Below are 23,418 nucleotides of genomic sequence, written 5' to 3'. Positions count from 1 at the left end.
GAAAGTATAACAAATACCGAAAACAGTAAGTGTAGTTCCAATTTTGGAAAAATTGTTTTTTTATTTTAAAAATAGTAAGTTGGTTCCCAACACCCCATTAAAAGTGATGTGGTCAGGAGACGGGGGAGCTGCTGACCTCCCAGGCCTATAGCTGGCTGAGTCCCAGGCTCCGACAGCACCTGCGGACAGGACGACCGGCCGGAGCACAGCTCTGGGCTGAGTTACTCAGCTGGTCTGACAATGAACACAGGCACCGAGGCTGGTCTCTGCTCAGAACTATACAACAGCCATACAAACAGCGGTGGTGAGCGTGGCCTGGCCGCCCCCCCTTTGTCCCCCAAGCCGGGCACCCCCTTTGGTCCCCTCAACCTCGTGGGGCAGGGCGAGCGCTGCACAAACCAGGAATCGCCTTCCCTCACGGTCAGTGGAATTTAAGAAAAATAAAAAAGGTAAAAGTCAACCAGGCAGCGGTATCGCTAACATTAGGAAATAACGTTTTTGGTTAACCTTAACATTCAAAAGTGTAATATTGAATCAAAAAATGTGTCTTAGATCACACAAAAAGTAACCCACATTAAAATTAAAAAAAAAAAGTCCAAAACGCCCGAGGCAGCTGCACGTGCGCAGGCTGGCCGGTGGCGGAGGCGGAGCCGGAGCAGGCGGCCCCTAGGACACGTTGGCCATGGGCTTGTACTTCTTGAAGCGCGTCCACTGGCCTGTGGCGTAGTTCATCTCGAACACCGTGTCCACCAGCATGGTGGTGCTGCCCTGGCCGTCCGACTTGGGCAGGTCCTCTGTGTGCTCGCTCAGCTTGATCTGGATGACGTCACCCTGCTCCTGGCACGGGTTCTCTGTGGAGGGCGGGGGCTGCTGGGGGCACCTGGGCCAGGGAGCCTGTCCCCCACCCCTGCAGGGCCCACGTCCCGCACCACCGCCAGGCCTGCCGCAGGGACCCACCTCGGGAGCCGGCCATGAAGCCCAGGATGAGGGCCTTCTCCGGCCGCGTGACTTTGTTGGCCGTCTTGAACATCTCCTGCGCAGCAAACATCTGCTCTCTCTGCAAGTGCGGCGAGGGGCGTGAGTGCCCGGGCCCCGCCGGCCCCCACACTGTAGGTGTGTGTGGCGGGGGCGAGGCCACAATACCTACCTGATGACCCGCAGCCCCTCAGGGGCACACCTACCGTGAGGGACAGATTCTTCTTAGGCTGCTGCTGGGCGGGGGGCTGGCTCTGCGGGGCCACCATGGCCACCGGAGGTGCCTGGGCCATGGGGGTGACAGCTGGGGGTGTGGTGGGCGTCAAGGGCGAGGTGGGCGTCAGGGGCGAGGTGGGCGCTGTGGGCGTGGGCGTGGCCGGGCTCAGGCCGCTGTTGTACAGGGGAGCCCTCTGCTTGAACTGCGACGGCAGCGCCGGGCTTGGGGTGCTGGGCTCCTCGGGTTGCCGGCTGGCTTCCCGCGAAGACGGGGCTATAAGCAGAGTGAGGCCTGGTGAGGGGCCGGCGGGACAGGGACCCCCCGACTCCTAGAGAATGTGGGCAGGCCCTGACGGCAGGAGCCAGGAGCAGCACCACCAGTGGGTGTGGGCACAAGCTGGGAGCCCCGCCCTGGAGGCAGAGGTCTCGGGCCTTCCCAGGCTAGCAGACCACACACCCTGGCCCTGGCCAGGTCCCCGGCCTGGCACTGCTGCGAAGACGGGACGGCAGCTGAGCCCACTAACCCAGTCCACGTTTCCTTTGATACCGTCTCCAAAATTCTGGACCTAGGTGCTGTCACCCTGGCAACCCTCCCCACTCACAAACTGGGACTTGCTCCTACTGAGTGGTCCCAGGGGCAAAGCAGGTGACAACTGCGGGTTTCTCTCTGTCAACTGTGCCAGCCAAGAGGGTCTCCCTTCCTCAGCCAGCACCAACAGGGCTGGAGGAGGCGGTACAGGACACGTCCTGGTGCCCAAGGAAGCACCATGTGGTGGGGGGCGCGGCCTTGGGAAGCCTGAGCCCGGCGTGCACGGGGCCCCTGCCGCTTGCTCACCTGGTGGGGTCTCAGAGCTGGGGACATAGGATGAGGCTGGGACCACGCTGGGTGTGGCAGGCAGGTAGCTCGTGGAGGGCAGCGCAGGCTCGTTGTTCAAAGCCCCGAGTTTCTGGAAGACAGAGTTTTTGGTCCCTCTAGGAAGAGGCCCGATGCTGGGCTGGCAACTGCATGGGCCTTGGCGCCTCATCCCCGAGGACATAAGCCGGGCCCCCCAACCTGGAGTGCCTGGACTGCTGTTTGCTTAAGGAGCCTCCAAACCAGCCATCTTCCAGGAAAGAAGCAAGTTCAACAATGTTTTTCTTGTCACAAAAGCACATGATAAAGTGAAGACACAGTATAAGCAAATGAGAAAACACAGCTGTGCAATAGAAGGAAGGAACCCATTACCCAGAAATGACCAATGCTGACAGGCCTTCTCCAGGCCCTGCCCGTGGGGACCCCAAAAGCGAGCTCGCTTGGCAGTGTAGCCGCCCCAAGGGCACCGGTCTTCTGAGCAGGGGAGCGAAGCGTTTCCAGGAGCCACGTCTGGCAGCCCGGCAGCCCTCCCGCCCCTGCGAGGCCGGCACTGCCTCATATGCACATCCGACCATCTGGCCACACACACCCAGCGCAGGTACATGCTCTCCGACAACACGCTCTAGCGGCTGGCATGCGGGGCCAGAGCGGGCGCGGGCTCTCGCCGTGTGACGCGCCGGAGGGCGAGACGACAGGCATGGGGGCGCGCCCGTGGGAGCCCTACCTGCGTGGACACCAGGCCGGCTGCGTAGTCTGGGGTGGCGTTCTCGACCACTGTCTCTTCCTTGGCTGGCTTCTCCACCACTTCCGTATCTGGTGACAGAGCCCCCGTCAGTGGCGCTGGCGCGGCCCCAAGCCCTCCTGGCTCAGAAAGTCCTGAACCGCCCGCCATGCCTGCCCTTCCAACAGGTAAGGCAGAAAATGAGCGCTCAGGAAAGGGCTGCAGCTGCCGTCACCTCTTCAGGAAAGACGGTCTTGTTCAGACATGAAAGGCACCAGTGAACCCGGAAACAGGCCTCGGTGAGGACAGGGGACGGGCAGGGGACACGCCCTGCCCTGCCCTGCCCTGCCCTGACGGCGGCGCGCTACGCACCCAGCGTCTTCCTCCTCCTCTTCGCCTCCCGGCCGGCGCCGACCATGTCTAACTCGGAAATGTCGAGCAGCTGCGGAGACAGACAGGAGCCCGCGCTCAGCGACAGCGCCCGGGGCTCCGGCCAGCGCTGCGGGCCCGCCTCGGCGGGGAATGCCCACCTTCACGCCCCTCTCCTTGCGCAGAGGTGTCCTGGAAGGCGGGATGGGCGTCCGGTTCCCGGCCGGGCTGAAGACACTGGGGGTCGTGGGGCTCCTGAAGGGCGCCTGCTTCGGGATGCCTTTGAGTGGGGCTGCGGAGAGGGCCGTGCCCGTCAGGGGCCCAGTGGCAGTGGCCGGCAGGGACGGCCTGTGTCCAGCCACCTCCACCATCTCCACTGTGGGTCCCAAGCGGAGGCTGCTCCGCAGCGTGCTCTGCAGGAAGGGCCGGCAGGGCCCATTGCCCCGCCCCACGGCCCATCGCCCCGCCCCACGGCCCATCGCCCCGCCCCTTCCCCTCCCCCCAAGGCATCGCTGCCTCTGCTCTCTACGAGAAAGTGGGGGTGACGCCCCAAGAGGCCGGTGACCCCGTCCTTCAGGAGCAAGAGCCTGCCCTCTCCTGTAGCCAAGCACTCGGGCACTAGGTCGGCCTGCCCAGAAGGACGAGGCCATCCCAGCTGACCCAGGACATTCTTGCCCAAAACACTGAACAAGGAGGCGACTCTGCGTCTCCGGACTCTTGCACCTCCAGCCGAATTAATGTGCTGCAGGCTCAACGCCCCACATGCAGCCGGGTCGCCCTCCGTCTCCCCAAGCCTGGCTCCGCCCAGCGTCTACGGAAAGTCACTGCACAGCCCAGGGACACTTCCCCACTCCAGCCGCAGAAGGCTCGGAAAGATTGGCCCTGGGGCATTTCATTCCCCATTAAGTAAGTGCCGAGGCTCACGCGGGGAGGGGCCATGCTCACCACCCACTGGCAGCCTAATGTCCCCTCCGCACCATGAGAACAGCACCAGGGGCCAGCAACACAGCAGCTGCAGACAAGCAAGGGACGCATGGTGGCCCCTTCCTCATCCTAGCACATCTGTGCATAGCCTCCAGGCCTTCCTGGAAGTGACGGCCTCGGAGGCCACCCTGGGCTCTGGTCTCCCCTCCCTGCGCTCCCCGGGGGCCTGCCATCCAGTCAGACCTCCCGGCTAAGCTAAGGAGCCGGGAGCCTATGGTTGAGGTCAGAGCCTCGCGTCTGCCGGGCAGGTGGCTCTGAGCACAGGCGAGCGAGCGCAGAGGCGTCCAGCCTAAAGCGCAGGCAGTGGCCTTACTCGTGGTGTCCATCTTCCGCAGCAGCCCCCGGCCCTTGGCGTGGAAGGGCACGCCCGCACTCCTCTTGAGCTGCTGTGCAGTCTCGGTGGCTGCAAGGAGAAGGTGGTAGGTCAGGCTCACCCACACGACAATGCGCCTTCCACCGCCCGGAACTACCACGTCCGCAGAGGCCGCTTCTCTACACAAGGGCTTGCCCGCAACCCGAGGAGCCCACGCACGTTCCAGAGAAGCCGAGGGGACGCTGACGGCTTTCCATGTCCCCACTGGAGGTCACCCGGCAAGTGTCTCCCACACACACTTTATGAGCCACCATTTGGGAAAACACTGAATAAATAACCAAACAGTTTTAAAGTCAAATGAGGTGACCCCGACTCAAGAGGTGAGGTTACAGGAGCAAAGGCCTCTGCAAGGCTGCCTGCCCATCGCCTGTGTAACTCGGTTGGTACAGATTTCATTTCTGTGACAGATTACAGACGCTGTAACCTGAAAATTCTGACGTTTCTAAAACAGAGTTTTAGACCACAGTTGGGCATAGCAATCAATAAATTTCTAAGAAAACCCAAGAACTTTCTTGACCGCCTTGAAAAGACAGTTCAGGCACCATACAATCTGAAAGAAATCTAAGGATAAAACATACAGAAAGAAGACAAAAGCATAATTTGCCCCAATCAGCGAGCTCCCGGGGCAGGCGGGGTGGCCTCGCTGGACAGGGTCCCCGCAAGGCTCGATGCCCACGCCCTCCGTCTCCCTCGGGTCCCCCGGCCCGCGTGGGGCAGCGGCCACTCACATTTCTGCAGAAGCTCCGCTCTCAGCGTGGCGCTCTTTGGTTTCCTCTTTAACTGAAAATGCTTCACTGGGGGGGTGAGGGGTCCGGCGAGGGTGGTCAGGGCGTTTTTATTCAGGTACTGGCACTCCAGTGGCAACATGGCCGACGCTTCACACTCATTCACTGCTCGGTCAAGAAACAAGCACGTTCATTAGGACACAGGTGCAGTTTCCACGGCTCACAAGAAAACGCCAAAACGGACTCTCCTATTTATAGCCGTGGACCTTCTGCTTTGTTTTCAAAGCTGAAGCAGCATCCACAGGACCGATTCCCGGTGTTGAACTCTGTGACCACGCAGCCATCACGGCCACTGTGGGACACCTACCAGCAGCCTCCTGGACTCGGCCCGAGGCCTGTCTGTTTGAAAACCAGGGGACACGTGAGGGAAGGCGCTGCAGCTGCCCCACCGTTCACAACCTAACCTGTCCCGCTGGCAGGACCAGGCCCTGGGGGGCCGAGAAGCCCACCTGGAACAGACAGAGCACGGCCCTCCCGCCCAAGAGACGTCACCCAGGTGGGCATGGACCGCGCCTGGACCCTGGAGGAAGCCTTGTCAGGCTGAGCAGCAGGACAGAGCAACTCAGGTCTGCTTCCCACGCCCTGGAAGCGTCTGTGGTGCGCTGGCCAGTTACAAGTCCAGTGACAGCATACACAGGGAGAAAGAGGTCCCCTGGTAGGTGAGGTGGCACAGGTTCCACCTCAGGGTCGCCTGCCCCAGCTCCAAACCAGGACAGCGGCTCAGCAGGAACGGGCCTCCTCAGCCCTGCGCTCTGACAGACACAGCAAGTATTTTCTAACTGGTGTCGGTTTGTGTCCTAAACAAGTGAGCTGCTGCCATTTTCAACCCACATTTCTGAGCGTCTGCTCTGTACCCTCCAGAATGTTCTAGGTTCTGGAGCTACAGGCACAGTGCGTGCCCTTGTGGGCTGAGCGGGGAGACTCGTGAACATGGAAATAACATATTTCAGAAAAAACAAGTGCAGTGAGGATGGGGCCTTGTCCCTCAGACGGGCAAAGAGCTGGACAGCAGCACGTGGCCGGGGGTTGGGGGGGGGGGGGCACAGGTAACCCTGCAGAACCACAGCGCAGCACACAGGGACACACTAGAGGCAAGTTCGTTTGGAAGAGGTGTCTGAAGGGAAGCCGTCTGCCGCTCCGGCACGGTGGGCCCACACGTACCCTTTTCTCGTAGCTCCCCTAAGATGTCCTGAACGTTGGGGTTCTGTTCTTCAAGATCAAGGTTGAGCGAACCCGTGTCAGGGAAGGACTTCAGAATGTCGGCTACCATGAGGACCCAGGGGTCCGAGTCCAGCGTGGCCAGCTGGATGATCTCGGTGAGCGCGCCCTTCATCTGCCGAGAGAGGAGGTACGGCGGTCCTGAGGGGCCGCTACGCCCCCCGCCCCATCCTGGCGCCACCTGCACATGCACGGAGGCCGAGCTGGGCAGAGTGAGCGTCCACGATCCTTTGTTCCCACACAGAGGAGGCCCCTTCAGGCCCCACTGTACCTCACAGGGCAGCGTCCCACCTCTGAGGCAGCGGCCCCCACGCCCTGCCAGGAACCTGTGCCCCTACCCCACAGCCATCCACTTCCTTGGGCTCCCACAGCCTCTGCCAGGTTGCAACACCCACTCATGTGCGTGCCCCCACCTTGGCCTCCTGTTGGGGAGGCTGTACCCCAAGGCCGCCACGGCAGCACCCAGTCTCCTCATGTGCTGATACGATACGAAATGTGAAGGCCACCCAGGACGAGCTGACACCTCCCAGCTCCTGCCTTGAGTGCACGTTGCTAAGAACGACGCCAGGTGCCGACACCCCCGCCATTCAGGAAACCTGCTCATGGAGAGCTGGGCCCAGAGTAGTGGTGCACAGGGGGGCAACCAGGCAGGCAGGTGGCCCTGACCCGCTCAGCAGAGCAAAAGGCCAGGGTCTCGGCTACCTGTGGCTGCACACAGGGGAAGGGGTGTGCCAGGGAGGCGTGTAGAGCTCCTGTCACGTTCCGTGACCTGCCAGCCCCACATTCGCCGAGGCCTCCCTGTGGCACAGAGGATCGCCGTCGGGGGCCGGGGTCAGCAGGCGACCAAGAGAACAGGAACGTCCTGGGGACCCTCAGGAGCAGGGGCCAGGCCCTGCACCTCCCACGGCTGGGCGCCGGGCTCACGTTATTCCCTCCCCACGGCACAAGAAAGAAAAGAAACCCGAGGAGGCTGGCATGCCCGAGGACCAGGCTGACGTGGCGCCCCCGCCTGCACCCTCAATGCCTCGGAGCTGAATTCCCCTCCCAGTACTGCGCTGCCCACCCCGGAGGCCCAGCGCCCAGGATCGCTGTGGCTAGTGGGGTCCCCTCCACACGTGTCCGCCCTGCCCCTCGTGGCCATACTTCGTCCGACAGGTGCCAACAGTGTGGAGCCGAGTGGTGGCCAGCCATCTGCAGGGCACAGGGCCCTCGCTGTCTGAGCATGACATGTCAGAGGGCCAGTCGGAAACCTGGACAGTCCCCCTTACACGTACCCCCCCACCCAAGTTCTGTCCTAAGAGGCCTGTGGCCAGCACCTGTCACCTCCAAACCCGACTACTGCCACCTCTCAGCAGGTGCCTCAGTCTCACCTTCATCTGACCCTCGTAGTTGCGGCAGGGATGGAGCTTGCAAATGACAAACCGGACCCCATTCATGCTCCGGCTTAAACCTCACCGCCAGCCTGTCACTGCCTTGGCACGCAGGCAGCCCCACCCCGCCTGAGGAGGCCGCCCCTGCCCTGGGCGCTGCCCGCGGCCCCGGCCTCCGTCCCGCGGATGTCAGGAACGAGCCCGACCGGGCTGCGCGCTGGGCCCACTGTCCTGGTGCGGGTGGGACCCCGCTCCACGCCTCTGACCCGCACAGGCCCTCACTCCGGCCTGCGGGGCAGTCACTGCCGCGGAGCCCCGGCTCACCACACCGAGCACACTGCACATCCGCCCACTCAGGGACACGTGCATGTGCCACCGGGGCAGGGCTTCACGGCGCTGCTGTCCCCATTGATGTGGGGGGCCTGTTGGCCACACGCAGGCTCGGTGCCAACTGACCTGATGCTAAAAGGCCATCTCTTGAAATACGCAGAAGTATGTTCTTTTGATCCGTGGCAAAATGGCAAACATTTACATATTAACATCTGTGGTGGGGGCGCCATCTACCACCTCCCCTTTTATTTAGCTGAGCTGTAAGCTCTGTTCTATGTTAAAAAAGCAAAAAGGTATGGAATGAAAAGTTAATTTTATCTATCACTTACTACAATAAGTTAAGGGTAAAAACATGTCCCTGGCAAACTAAAATTATGTAACAAAACATTACACTGAAGTCTTTTTTCAGTGGCTCAGTAAAGATAGCAGGTTCCACCCAAAGCACTAAGAACAAGAAACACACACAAAGACCGTGTTGGAGGAAACGGGAAAGTGCCTGCAGATGACACGTAGGAGAGGAGCAGCAGAGCAGGGCCCACCTGAGGCCCTGGCCCTGGCTGGGCATCATGTCCCCACATGCCAGGAGTCCAAGTGCCCGGGAAGCACAGCTGAGCTGTCTCTGGAGGAGACGGGCCGGGGACAGCCCTGCTGAGCCAACCTGGGCTGGCCCGTGTCCGCCAGTCCCTGACACGAAGCTCCGATAAACAGCTGGGCCATGCCAGGGAGTTTTAAAACTCTCTAAAACAAGGGCATAAAGCAGGGAAATGAGTTCAAGACAGCAAGACGACAGCAGGTGACAACCCAATAGAAGGACCATGCCCAGAAATACACCTGTGATGCTGTGACGCCTCTAAGAACGTGACCCTGACAAGTCCTCACGAGGCTTGAGCAGACGGCGAGGTGCATGACGCTCTCGGCCAAAAGGACAGACATCCCCTCAGTTACTCTGTATCTTTGGGGCAACCCACTCAAATTCCAGAGAGATTGTCTTCACAGCACATGACAATCTGATTCTAAACTTCCCATGAGAAAATCAGCAAATATAAGAAGAAAATTTGAAAAGGTAAAAAGAGATTAATCTCACCAGATATTAAAATGCATTATAAATGCCTCATGATTGATACATTCCTTACCTCTCATTTTATTCCCATGTAAACTTCAAATGGACCAGATTTCCATTTGAAGAATAAGACCATAAAAGTACTAGAAGAAACCACAGAACTCTTTTTTTTATGACTGCTAAGTGAGAAAGCCTGTCTCTGTCAGCATGAGTCTAAACCAAGGACCATAAAAGACAAGAATTAACACAAAAAAACTCCAAACCCTATAAATGAAATCCAAAGAGAAAACGACAAACTGGGGAAAAATACTTTCAAGTCCTAGGACAGGTAGTTAAAACACGCAGGCGCAGGCGCACACGCGCACACACGTCAATCCTGCAAGTCAATAAAGTTTATTATTAGAAAAATGGTTCAAAACCTTAAAAACACAAAGGATTCTCAGCTTCATTCAACACATGAGAAATGAAAAATAAAAGTAGGTCGACACATCCCGTCCCACTCATGGGACAGGCGGGACAGGCAGAGCAGGGCTGGCCTGTCAGGTCAGGAGGACAGCAAAGCACCATCAGCACGTGCTCCCGAGGCCGGCCACCTAGGGCCAAGCCTGAACCTGCCGCTGCTCCCCTGGAAAGCTCGGGCACATGCCCAGCCTGAGTCACCTGCGGACAGTGTCTGGCCATAGCGACACGTCCCCGGAGCCATGGGCACGAGCTGCAGTCGCTCACTAAGCAGGCTTTCGGCCTGAGCCCTCAGCGCTTCCCTGTACAACCTACTGATACGCTCTTAGTAAGAAATTACGTGGGGAAAACAAAGATTTATGTGTATTTAACCCGTTTCACATGCTCGGAATCATCAGGCCTTTTACTGCTGGGATAAACTACGACTTAATGTCGCAAGAACTCAATGTTGCTTCCAACCACTCTCCTTCCTATAACTGGCTGTGATGATTAAGTTTGTAATTAAGTATTGACCTGTGGGCCTACTTAACCAAGCACATGTGTAACAAACTCCCCAAACTCCAAAACTTAAATAGGAGCTTGATCTTAACGTGGAGATAACTACGGAATTCTTCGTAAGGATCCCTGAAGCAGCTCAAAGCAAATCTCTCTCTTTAAGCTAATTAGGTCTATTTAATAGGCTAGAATTTTGAGGTTTGGGAAATAGATTTTTAATCCAGTTGCCCCTTCTTGAGGATAAAAACGTACTAGTGATGGTACGTACGCATCCTCACTGGGCAGAAGCAGTCTCAGGCCAGAGGACTCCAGCAGCAGCAGCTACTCAGATACTTCTAGGAAGGACTTTTGCTGCTTGGACAATCCCCACAAGCGCCATAGTGACGGGGGAACCTACATTACAGACACATGCTGTATAGACACCACGTAGGCACAGCTGGCCGATACTGCAGCGTTCCGTTGCACTGTAAGCCCCAGGCTCTGGCTTCCCAGAACAAACCCAGGAGCCAGTCAGTGTGTAAGTGGCACAACTTGTTGAATCTTTCACGCCTGCCTTGGCCTAACCCCTTCCCTTGGTACTGCTTCCCCTAAGATCTACTGGGTCCCTTTGGTAAATGCTGTCTCCTTTCAAAAGCATCCCCGGGAGACCTGAGACTTGATCAAGGAATGTTCGAGTCTGCCTTGTTGAGAAGAACTTCTGACTTACTATAAAACCCATGATACTAACTCAGAGTTTGTACAGTAGCCACCTTTCCACCACGCGCCCCCAGGAGGCGAAGGCTTGGGGCATCGCAGCTAACAACCGGAGAGACTGTCTACTAGAAAAGATCTCCGGGCCGGCCAGGTGGCTCAGTTGGTTGGAGCGCATCCTCTCAACAACAAGGTTGCTGGTTTGACTCCCGCATGGGATGGTGGGCTGCGCCCCCTGCAACTAAGATTGAAAACGGGGACTGGACTTGGAGCTGAGCTGCGCCCTCTACAGCTAGATTGAGGGACAGAGACTTGGAGCTGATGGGCCCTGGAGAAACACACTGTTCCCCAATGTTCCCCAATAATAATAAAAAATCTCCAGCCTCACTGGAAGGACCGGACCGGGTGCTGTGCTACGGGGCTACTACGCGCGGCCTCTCATTTTAAAGGCGCCCTCGCCCACACCTCCTCGGCTGGCTGGACGTCCCCGCCTATAGGAGACGTCACATTAAGGTTCTCCAGAGCAGACAGCCTTTCCCAAGGTGGGGCCAGGCCAGTAGAGTCAGCTCCTGCTGTGCAGAGTCCTACGTGTATCCCACCGTTGGCATCGTGTTTGCATTCCTGGGCATACTGATCTTAATTCTCTTGTGACAGCCAGTTACCTTCCCTACGTTTTGGGTTGTACGCTCACTGACCTTGACTATACTCTTGGAAACGGGAAATGCTGGCACAGAAACGTCATGATCCAATGCTTTCGCACTGCGGCCTCCTCAGGGAAGCTGCCTGAACACTGGACGGTCACCCGATGCCTGCCTCTACCTTTGCTAAAACTGACAACTCCAGTTTTTCCTGTTAGCAATTCCTTGACCGTCCACTGTTAATTTTATAAAACCCTCTGTAAAGCCACTGTGGCGGCGATCAGTCCTGTTCAGCACGCCCCCGCCTCTCGGCCGTTGCAATTGCCATTCCAGTAGTTTCGCACACCACCCACTGGGGCCGTGGTCCATCATTAGGGAAAACCGTGGCCTCACAGCTCCCTTCTCGACTTGCTGGTTCGGACCTACACGCCTTCTCCTTTGTTTCCAACCAGGCAGCGAAGCCAAACCTGTGTCCTGGCAGAATGAAGTGCTGCTAGTTTTTACGCAAAGTCCACCATCGTAAGTGTGAAGTATTCCTTTTATCTTATGCTAGAAGGATCTTAACCCCTGAATTGACATCTGATCAGCTGTTCAAGTTGAAGGACCTGCATCTCCACTGCGACGACTTGGAGCAACACGTGAGGTACCAGGGGCCGCTAAGAGAAGCCGTGTCCCACCTTCATGACAATGTCCACGTGTCCTGTCCTTGTCCCAATGCCTTAAAGAAAAAGGAGCAATTTCAGATAAGAACATTTCTCTCGGGTAGGAATACTGTCCTGACAGTAGTCAGCCTGCCAGCGTAGGGCTGTTCCTTCCCTGGCCTCTCTCAGGACTGCACGTAATTCAGTCATTTGAAGACGACTTCCTTCTGTCAGCTCCTCGTCCTTCACCTCATGTCAAGGTTGAAAAATTGAAATACACTTGAAGTGATATCAGAGAAAATGGGCCTTACCTTTTAGATATCTACCAGCATGGATAACACTTAACATAATTTGGAAAAGTAAATGATTCCATAAATTGTATTACTGGAGTTAAGGTTTGCCGTGTGATGGGCCGGGGCTTTCTTTAAGGCACAAAACCTTTCTTCCAGGTACCACCTCCCAATGGCACTCCTGCCCGCGTGTAATCTCTTACTGCGTGGGAGAAAGAGATACAAGTACCCAAACGGTTTGTTCTTTTAGACAGTGCTAGGGGCACTGTCTCCAGTGACAACATCAGAGATTCACTCTGGTGACTGCCCTGAGTGGCGGGTGGAGTAAGGCCTCGCCGTGACCACATCCGCGGGACTCGGTTCCTGCCCCACCACTGATCATGTCCTTGAACATGCCGTGCCGCTATGGTCTCTGGCAGGTGCTACACAGGACATGAAAAGTGTGGGAGCGGATCCTGTTCACTGAGAACTTTGAATAGAGAAGATCAAACTGTCATCTGACGGTCAGGGAACAGCCTGACTTCACTGGCAGCTGGTCTTCACTTCTCAGCCATTGCTCTAGCAGACATGGCTTTCTGGCAGACAGGCTACCCGTGTTCTGGAACCTAGAAATCAGTTTCCGGGATCCTTGAGGGCACCTAGCTTAGCCTAGACACTGCAATAAACTCTATCCGATTCATGATGGGCAAGTGGTAGGGAGATTTAACTGTTCCCTTTTCACCTCTGAAAGTATGCAGCGTACTGATGGGGGGGAGCCGCTAAAATCTCCCTTCTACTGGGGTAACGTTTCTTTAGGTGGAACCACGTTAACACTGAGGTGAATGCTTAGAAATTCAGAGGTATTGGGTCTTACCCATATTAATTTGAGCTGCTTACTGAACTGGTGTAATTTGCTACACTTTAGTGCTATATTCATAAGGATTTTGTTCTATTAACTATTACAGATTTCACAGTAATCTGCATGGTAAACAAACTATTTCGCCTCTTTGTAAACCCGAGTATGATTCTGGTACTTCTGTGGATGTAAACGGTACTTTATTCTAACACTAATTCATGTACATAGCAAATAAATCCAGTTGTATGGTTTTCAAATGCCATCAGTAAAAACTATGTAAAAGCACGTGAGGATTTCCGTCAGTCCCATTCCTCTGAGCTCTTCTCAGATACCGCTGAATCTTAATCATTCCAAGACGGTGGCAGGTGTAGAATTGTGCGATTACTATTTGGGGGAGGCAACCACTCCCTCAGAACTGCAGGCTCATGGGCTGGCCCGGGCACTGCGCTGGCCCTGGCACTGCGCTGGCCCTGGCACTGCGCTGGCCCTGGCACTGCGCTGGCCCGGACACTGCGCTGGCCCTGGCACTGCGCTGGCCCTGGCACTGCGCTGGCCCTGGCACTGCGCTGGCCCGGGCACTGCGCTGGCCCTGGCACTGCACTGGCCCAGGCACTGCTCAGTTGGACATAAAGATGTGACATCTAATGAGAACAGTTAATGGAATGGCCTGCTCAGCCACTAGCGACAGCAGAGCTCGACAAAGATCTTTAGTTTCCCGAGCGCGAGCAGTCCTCGACAACAGGCGCGCTTTAGATTACGTGCTTGCAGCCCAGGGAGGACCCTGTGCCATAGCTAATGCCTCTTGCTGGATAAATTCCGCTTTCCAGGTAGAATCAGAAACAACCAAGCTTCTTAAACTCGCAAAATCCCTTAAGGGACATTCCAGTTTCACTGCAAGTGCCATTAGCTGGTTGGGTTAAAATTTTGGTTCAGAACTATTTTAAGGGCGGGATTGCAAACTATTCTCATTGCTGTTCTAATTTCGTACTGGATCTCACGGTCCAGCTGTTGATGCTCTGTACAGTCAGGTGCTTAAAACCCCACAAAGACTTGAGAAATGGCTGCACAAAGGAGAGTGACCCATCAAGCCACCACACCCCCTAGATTTTGTAAAACCATCGTGGTTAAAAAAAAAAATGTTTTCTTATTATACGACAGATTGTCTACTGACCCAAATCAAGAAACTAAGCTGAGAAGACCCGCAGGACTGAAGACTGTTCGCCACTTGTGCTGGTTTTCTTGATGCTACAAACTGATTGCTTTTAGTTGTTCTTTAACTCCTCCCAAATTGTTCTAGCCATTTTACTGCAGATTGTTAAAAAAAAAAAAAAAAGGAAAGAAAACAACCCTATAGCGACAAGGCTAACTCAGCACAAACCTAACTTCCAAGAATTTCTTTGCGTTTAACAGACGCCTGGGAGACCTCTTCTAAGCAATGGCCCTAGTTACTCTACTGGCTACTGCGCCAGTCAAATCCAGTCTCTGGATTTGAACCGAAACATCGGCTCTTCTTGGGTCCCCAGCCTGCTGGCTTTCGGACGGGAACCACACATGGCTACCCGGGGTCTGAGGCTTGTTGGCTACAGACCTTGCAACTCCTCAGATGTGACAATCACACAAAGGCGATTCCTTTTAATAAAGGCCCTCTGGCGTATTTAGGTAGGTACAGGGCGTACACGCACAAGCACACACACAGCCCTAGAGCTTCTGGTTCTCCGGAGAAGCTGGTCTAATACAGCGTGGAACACACCCAGCATGGTCATCTAGGCCCCCTGCATACGGTCCTGTGCAGAAATGCTTAATCTTCAGAATGACATCCCTAAGGTATCAAGACCCTTAAGTAACTGAAAAAAATAACTAAGACAACTAAGTGAATTAGGATGTCTTAGAAATATTTTTTAATACCAAGAAAATAAAAATGCTTTTTAGAAAAGTAAATTACTCATAATGGCCTAGTTCTTCTGCTATCTATATCTAGCTAAATGAATCCTTTATTATAATTTCCTGTAATATGGACAAAGTCCAAGGACAAACTACACACACACACACACACACACACACACCAATGAAAGAAAGCTGGTATACCTATATTAGTCTGGACAGAAACAGACTTTACGGACAAAACACTACCAGACATAAAGACCCATGACTCAGTTTACCAGGCAACTATAACAATTCTAAACTTGCATGCACCTAGTAACATAGTCTCAAAACATATAAAGCTAAAGTTGATAAAACTATGAGGAATAGAGAAGTCCATAACCACAGGACAGATCAACATACCCCTCTCACTAATTGATAATTTTTAAAAGATCAGTAAGAATATAGTAGACCTGTACAACACAATTAAACAAATTGGACATAATGAACATATACTGGGCAATGGATCTCAAAACTAGAGAATAAACATGCTTCTCAAGCTCACTCACAATGTTTATAAAAACTGACCACATACTACGCCATTAAGCGAATTTTAAATTTCGAATGACAAGTTACTAGACTACATTCTCTGACAGATACTCAATATACTAGAAATCACTAATAAAAACTAAAACCTCTCCCCCCTTTGATGTATAGAAATTAACAACATTTTTAATTTATACAAGCATTGTCAGTGAAGAAATCATCATAGAAATTAGAAAATATTGTGACTTGATAATGAAAACACTATCAAAACTTGTAAGATGAAACTACAGCTGTGATATAAGAAAATTTATGGCTTTATATGTATATTTTAGAAAAGCTGAAAAAAAGAGGTCAGCATCCATCTTAAGAGATTAGAAAACAATAACAAAACAAATGCAAAGAAAGCAGAAGAAAATAAAGTGCAAAAATTAAACAGAAAACAGAGTATCAATAAAGCCAAAAATTGGTACTTCAAAAAGGCTTATAAAATTGACAAACATGTGGTGAGATGGATCAAGGAAAAAAAAAGGAACATCACTGTACATGCTTCTGATATTAAAATGATAAGCTATTAACTATTTTATGCTAATAAATTTGAAGTTTTAGTAGAATGGTCAACTCCTTAGGAAAATACATCAAACCTTTACTTAACATAAAACCAAAACTCAATACTCAAAAATCTTCCCACAAAAAAAATCCAGGTCCCCCAGATGGTTCTATTACTAAGTTCTACCAAACATTTAAGAAGAAATAATTCCATTAGTAAACAAACTTTCCAAAGAAGAGGAATACAGAGGATATGCTGTAACTCCTTTAATAACCGTAGTGTAACTTTGATACCAAAATCAGACAGTCTCGGGAAGTAAAATTAGAGGCTAATCTCATCCATGAACATAAATACAAAATTCCTGCACAAAATATCAGAATAAAATAATCCAACAATATAAAATGACCAAGTTAGGAATGCAAGGTTGGTTTACGGTTAATCATGTTCTGTTAATGTGGCGAGTTACACATCAAAAGATACTTTAAACATTTGATTAAAAATTCATTCATGTTCACACCATACACACACACACACACACACACACACTCACATTTGGTAAAACTTAGTAATAAAACCATCTGGGGGACCTGGATTTTCTTTGCGGGAAGATTTTTGAGTACTGATTTTTGGTTTTATGTTAAGATTTGATGTTATATTTTTCTAGGGAGTTGGCCATTCTACTAAAACTTCAAATTTATTATCATACACACACACACACACACACACACACACACACGGTGTCAAAAAAATGTATACACATTTTAAGAAAGGAAAAAACTGTATTAAAAATGTAATACAGAGCGGCCGGTGGCTCAGGTGGTTGGAGCGCTGTGCTCATAACACCAAGGTTGCTGGTTTGATTCCCACATGGGCCAGTGAGCTGCGCCCTCCACAACTAGATTGAAAACAATGGCTTGATTTGGAGCTGAGCCACTGTGAGCGGTGGCTGACTGGCTCAGCTGGTTAGAGCGCAGTGCTCATAATACCAAGGTCGCCAGTTCAATTCCCACATGGGTCAGTGGGCTGTGTCCTCCACAACTGTACTGAGAACGGCTTGACTCAGAGTTGGGGGGGAAAAAAAAGTAATACAATGAATAACGCTAGCATTTATTTGATTAATGCCGTCTTTTGAGTGAACATAATACTACACATTGCTACGTAATTCAATTCAACTTCAAAAAGTAATACACAGATAACAGCTCTTATAATGTGTGTACATCTTTCTGGCACCCTGATATATATACATATATATGTATATACGTGTGCATATATGTGTGTATATATGTCTCTGTGTGTGTGTGTATATATATATGTGTGTGTATATATATATATATATACACACACATACATATATATATACACACACACATATATATATGTATATAAAACAAGGGTTGGCAAGGATGTGAGAACTTAGAACACACAAAAATCACTGGTGTAAAATGTAAAAATGAAGCAGCCACTGCGGAAAACAGTCTGGAAGTTCCTCAAAATGTTAACCATAGTTACCATATGACGCTCCTAGGTATATACCTGAGAATTGAAAACATATGTCCACACTGAAAATATAAAATATATGTCCATAAAAACTTGTCATGAATTTCCACAGCAGCATTATTTGTAATACTAGACAGAAACTTGAAACAACCCAAACGTCCATCAGCTGATGAGTAATTGAAGAATAAAATGTGGTCTATCAATATAGTGGAACTTCATTCTGTCTTAAAAAAGGAATGAAGTATTGACATTATTAACCTAGATAAACCTTGAAAATATGATGCTAAGTGAAAGAAGCCAGCCAGTCACAAAAGACCACATATTATATGATTCCATTTAGGGTTTCCAGGCGGGAATTCCCGCCCGTTCTCAGGAAATTGTTTCGCTTTCTTATTCCCGAATCCCGAGAAAAGTTGGTCGGGAAAATCGGAAAAATCGGCTCCTTGAACCCAGTTATGCCCACAATGGGAAATAAAGGTACTATGCACAATGTAGCTCAAACATTTTTCCTATTTATCGCTAGGGTTTCCGGGAGGGAATTCCCACCCATTCTCGGGAATTTTTTTCGCTTTTCTGTTCCCGAATCCTGAGAAAATTTGGTGGGGAAATCAGGAAAATCGGCTCCTTGAGCCAAGGTGGTTGGTAGTATCAGCTATCACTTTGTGGAAATGATTCATCGTGGAGAACAGAAAACAGTTTGTTCTCAGGATGTGGGAATGGGAAAGTGGAAAAAAATCCTGAGAACGGGTGGGAATTCCCACCTGGAAACCCTAATTCCATTTATATGAAATGTCCAAAATAGGCAAATCCATAGACACCGAAAGTAGATTAGTGGTTGCCTAGGCTGGAAGGTGTGTGTGTGGGGGAGAAGCCTGCTAACAGGTAACAGAGTTTATTTTCGGGTTGATGAAAAATGTTCTAAAATTGACTAGGATGACAGCTGCACAACTCTGAATATATTAAAAACCAATTCAACTGTACATATTGAATGAGTGAATTTTGTGATGTGTGAGTTGTCTCAATAGAACTGTTACAAAAAACTAATTCATGATTAAAACAGTTTTTTTTTTAAATCTAGGAACAGAAGGGAATTTCATTAACCAGTAAAAAATATCTGCCAAAAATAATAGGAAACATACTTATTGGCAAATATTTAAAGTTCTTCCAGTGTTGTTGTCACTCACACAGCAGCCTAGCCGACTGTCCCCCCATGTCTTTCCTTGAGGAAAGAAGGGTTCGTGAGACTGTGCCTTTCTGGGACTGTTTTATCTTGATGTTTTACACCTCATGTCTCTCTGTCTGGTCCCCAAAAGATGGTTTGCAGCCAATGACGAGTAAGATTCCCCATGGGGGGGACAACTCAAGCCAGGCGGAACCATGTGGGGACCCCCAATGAGCTGCCTTGGAAGATCTGGGAAGGGGCCTTGCCTCCCCTTCCCCCTGCCTGGGATAAGCCACTGCTGACTCTGGCTTTCCCCTCTCACCTGATTGTGAGAGAAGTCATGAGAGCGATAATATCAGCTCTCCTCTAACCCTACAATTACGTTTCAGCCTGAGAGACCTGTCCCTAAGGAGGCACATGCCACCATTGTTAAGACATCATGGGACTTTCTGTTTCGGCTGTTTACAGGTGAGGGTGATTGGTTTGAATCATTTTTCTGGTCTGATGTATGAGATTCACAGACCGTGGAAAAGGCAATGCTACTTCCTTGTATGATAATCAATAAAACCCACCAGTCGGCTTCATTCTGGGCTCCAGTCTCTCGTCAGGCTGTGAGACCCCCTGGCCTTCTGAGATTTAACTGCATTAAGTCTCTGTTTCTTTCTTCCTTAAAACTTAACCCAACGCCACCCCTTCTAGTCCCCTCACTGCCCATGTTGCGTTGGACACGACAGTGTGACCAGAAACAATGTACCGGAGAGTCCTGGTGATTGCAATAAGGCAAATGAATGAATGAATGAATGAATGAATGAATAGCAATTGGAAAGAGAAATAAAATAAGAGTAAGTACACAGAAAAATGAAGATTCTATAGGAACATTATTGCAATTAGTAAGACTAGCACAGATGCTATTCACAAACTCATCTAAAAATAAAATTTTAACAGATATCATTTACATCAGCACGAGAAAACATGAAATATGTAGAAATATATCTAACAGAAACTGGAAGGCCTCTGCTGAGAAAATCATGCAGCTCTATAACAAATGTTAATATTAAAGAAGATCTAGGAGCTCGTAAGGCGGGAGCGCTGTTGTCTGGCAGCCAAGGCCGGCAGGGGCAAAGGCACAGCAGGGCCTGGGGCTGCTCCGCGCCGGGCCTGGTCCCTCCTCTCTCAGGAGCACACCCCTGCCAAGGTCAAGACTGTTCACGTATTTTTGAAATAACAAGAACCCAACTGCTTCTGGATGCTCACGGAGGTGTCCAAGAGAGGACTCAACCCGGAGCAGCAGTGACCAGGGTGTCTGCACGCTAAAACAAAACACAAACCCAAATATTAAAGATGTAAGTTGAGACACGCCTATATTAATAATTCATGAGTCAATATTATTAAGACGCTTTAACCCCAGAATGAACTATAAATGCAACTCAGTCTTAATCAAACCCCAAGTTGTACGCGGGCGTCCGTGTAACCTGAGAAGTGAAGGTAACACAGTCGGAAGTGCAAACGGCCAAGAAGAGCCACAGACCCTGAGGATAAAGTGGGCGGGCCTGCGCCGTGAGCTGTCAAGACGCACTGAGCTAGAAAGTGCAGGAGGAGGCTTAGTGTCATTAACGCGTAGCCTGGAGGAACAGAGGGCCCAGAAACAAACCCACAGCCTACGTGACAGCGCAGACCAGCGGCTGCCGCTGCGGCCGGGCGGGCACGGCGTCCGAGGAGCCTGCGTGCGCTGCGCGCGGCTTTGCGGGATCCCGCCTGAACCGAGCAATGGCACTTCTGCGTGCGTTCGCGCTCACAACAAAACCAGCACAAACCTGACGCGCAGTCGCAAGGAACGGACAGGAGTGGGGGCTGGTCCAACAACTACGGGGTTCACTGCACGAAGAACGCACAACACCCCGCTCCCGGACGGGCAGTGCCACCCGCGCCAGGACGCTGCGGAACCGGCGTGCGGCGACGCCCGGAGCTCAGAGGGACCTGCGTGTGTGGCCGCTGTGTGAGCTAAAAATAACAGCACGCGGTCCACTGTCACCGGAAAGTTCTCCGCAGGCCGTCGCGGCCGGCTCTGCCCTCCGCGCGGCTTTCGCGGACCCAGGGAAACCCGGGCAGACCCCGCAGCCCCCATCAGGGCGCTAACCTCCGTGTCCGCCCGCACACACTCACGGGCGCGCACCGCCACCGGCGCCAACAGGCGGGGCCCTCACAGGGCCCGCGTCCATCCCCGTTGCCCTGCTCCCCAAACTCCCCTGCAGGCCGAAGGGCTCCGCTTTTCCTCCCCAAGAATAAGGGGGGGCTGTGAGGGTGGGGGAAGGGGTGTGCTGTGAGGGGAGCCACTGGAAAGTTCTATGGGGGCGCGGAAAACCCAGTGCGGCCCGAGAAGGGGGGCTGTGAGGGGGGGGCTGAGGGGGCTGTGAAGGTGGGGGGCGTGAAAGTGGGGGGGCTGAGGGTGGGGGGCTGAGGGGGCTGTGAAGGAGGGGGGCGTGAAAGTGGGGGGGCTGAGGGTGGGGGGCTGAGGGGGCTGTGAAGGAGGGGGGCGTGAAAGTGGGGGGGCTGAGGGTGGGGGGCGTGAAGGTGGGGGGCTGAGGGGGGCTGTGAGGCTGGGGGGCTGTGAGGGTGGGGGGCTGAGGGGGGCTGTGAAGGTGGGGGGCGTGAAAGTGGGGGGGCTGAGGGTGGGGGGCTGAGGGGGCTGTGAGGGGGAGGGGCTGAGGGGGCTGTGAAGGTGGGGGGCTGAGGGTGGGGGGCTGAGGGTGGGGGGCTGAGGGTGGGGGGCTGAGGGGGGCTGTGAAGGTGGGAGGGGCGTAAAAGTGGGGGGCGTGAAGGTGGAGGGCTGAGGGGGGCTGTGAGGGGGGCTGAGGGGGGCTGTGAAGGTGGGGGGCGTGAAAGTGGGGGGGCTGAGGGGGGCTGTGAGGCTGGGGGGCTGTGAGGGTGGGGGGCTGAGGGGGGCTGTGAAGGTGGGGGGCGTGAAAGTGGGGGGGCTGAGGGGGCTGTGAGGGGGAGGGGCTGAGGGGGCTGTGAAGGTGGGGGGCTGTGAGGCTGGGGGGCTGAGGGGGGCTGTGAAGGTGGGGGGCGTGAAGGTGGGGGGCTGTGACAGGGGTGTTGAGGGGGGCGGGAAGGTCCGGGGCCTCGGGTCTAAGGAGCACGGCCGCGAGGTGGAAGGCAGGCCCTGCGCCCCCGACGCTGCCCGCCTCACCTCGTCCACCGTGCGGCGCGGGAGGTGCAGCGTCCCAAGCAGCAGCTTGAGCTTTACGGCCGACGAGAGGCTGTGGAAGCAGAGGCGGATGTTGTCGATGACCGCGGCCGTGAGCAGGGACGCGATGCTGGGCGGCGCCCACAGCTCGTCGGTGGCCCCCAGCTTGTTGTGCAGCCACAGGCCCGTGTCGCTCTCCCGCATGGACGCCATCTTGGGGGGGGAAAGCCGGGCGCCGCCGCCGAGCCGGCATCTTATGAAGACACCTACGCGCCCATGGCGAGGACCCCCAACATGGCGGCGCCCGCCCGAGCAGGCTGCGGTGACGTCACCGGAGGGGCGGGGCCTCGGCGAGACGCTGCGTGGTGACGCCCGCGAAGGCCTGCCGGCCGCCCTTAAGTAACATGGCGGCGCCCGCGACCGGCTCTCTGGACAGCCGCGGAGGGTGACGGCAAGAGAGACGGAGATGTCGCGCCGGTGTGGCGCGTGGGCGCGGCGGCTCTGGGCCGAGGCTCGCGGCTGCTCCCGCCATGGACCCCAGGGCTTGAGCAGCGCGGGCACCGGCTCAGGCCTCCCCCACGCCTCCTGAGGGCGGGTCCAGGTCAAAGGCACGTGGGAGCGCCTTTGTCAAAGAGCCAAGTCCAGCTTTCATTCATTCCTTAAGCAGTCCAGGTGGGCTGAGCACCTGCTGTGTGCCGGGCACTATGCTGTGCTCATGAAAGGGATGGAAAGTTTCCCTGGGAGTTTATTTGAGCCAAATCCGAGGGCCGGCTGGAAGCAAAATCTCAAGGGATTGAGAAGATGCTCCGAGAAGAGCAGTTTTGCAGTTCTTTGTACGCGTTTAGACTGGAAGGAGAGAAGGCAGGCACGTGGAATCCACAGGTGGCGGGTTAGGAGGCTGACCAAGCCAGGCGGGCAGGTTCTGGGACTGGATAAAACAGTAAGACGGAGAGACGCGCCTTTACACGGGTGGGTGCAGGGCAGTTAACACTGCACATTTGGTACAGAGCCTGACTTAGGGACACAAAGTGGACTCTAGTCATTCTGATAGCTGTGTCAGTCACAGAGTGACAGTCAGGCCAGGGCACCACGTGAAAGACGTGGAATGTGACTACCTGGACGCTCTCAGGGACTGCAGGTGGGGGCACCGCACTCAGTCTCGAGCATAAAAGATCAGATGTCACTGACGGTTCCTCGCTCAGTAACAGCCGCACCTGCACTCGTCCCAGACGGGGCGCTTGAAGCCAGGCCTCCTGACCGTGTCACCAGCCCAGCCTGCCGCCCGACGCTCCGCACCCCAGCACCGGAGGACTCTCG

At 53.5% G+C, this 23,418-nt stretch overlaps 1 protein-coding gene across 1 annotated transcript; it reads right to left on the bottom strand.

Moving 5' to 3' along the window:
- Positions 1 to 30: 30 nt before the first annotated feature.
- Positions 31 to 22,428, bottom strand: NELFA (negative elongation factor complex member A). The gene is made up of 11 exons (XM_019712517.3): positions 22,105 to 22,428; positions 6,438 to 6,609; positions 5,220 to 5,381; positions 4,432 to 4,521; positions 3,296 to 3,426; positions 3,138 to 3,207; positions 2,769 to 2,857; positions 2,027 to 2,138; positions 1,182 to 1,465; positions 958 to 1,057; positions 31 to 851 (listed from the first exon to the last, which is right to left on the bottom strand). The coding sequence occupies exons 1-11, from the start codon at positions 22,312 to 22,314 to the stop codon at positions 667 to 669; spliced, it is 1,605 nt and encodes a 534-aa protein (XP_019568076.1). The 5' UTR covers positions 22,315 to 22,428; the 3' UTR covers positions 31 to 666.
- Between the last annotated feature and the right edge of the window lie 990 nt (positions 22,429 to 23,418).

The sequence above is a fragment of the Rhinolophus sinicus genome, chromosome 1 (assembly GCF_057876585.1).
Source record: "Rhinolophus sinicus isolate RSI-liver-muscle chromosome 1, RSI-T2T, whole genome shotgun sequence".
Classification (NCBI taxonomy): Eukaryota; Metazoa; Chordata; class Mammalia; order Chiroptera; family Rhinolophidae; genus Rhinolophus; species Rhinolophus sinicus.
This window is presented reverse-complemented; position numbering and strand designations above follow the sequence as displayed.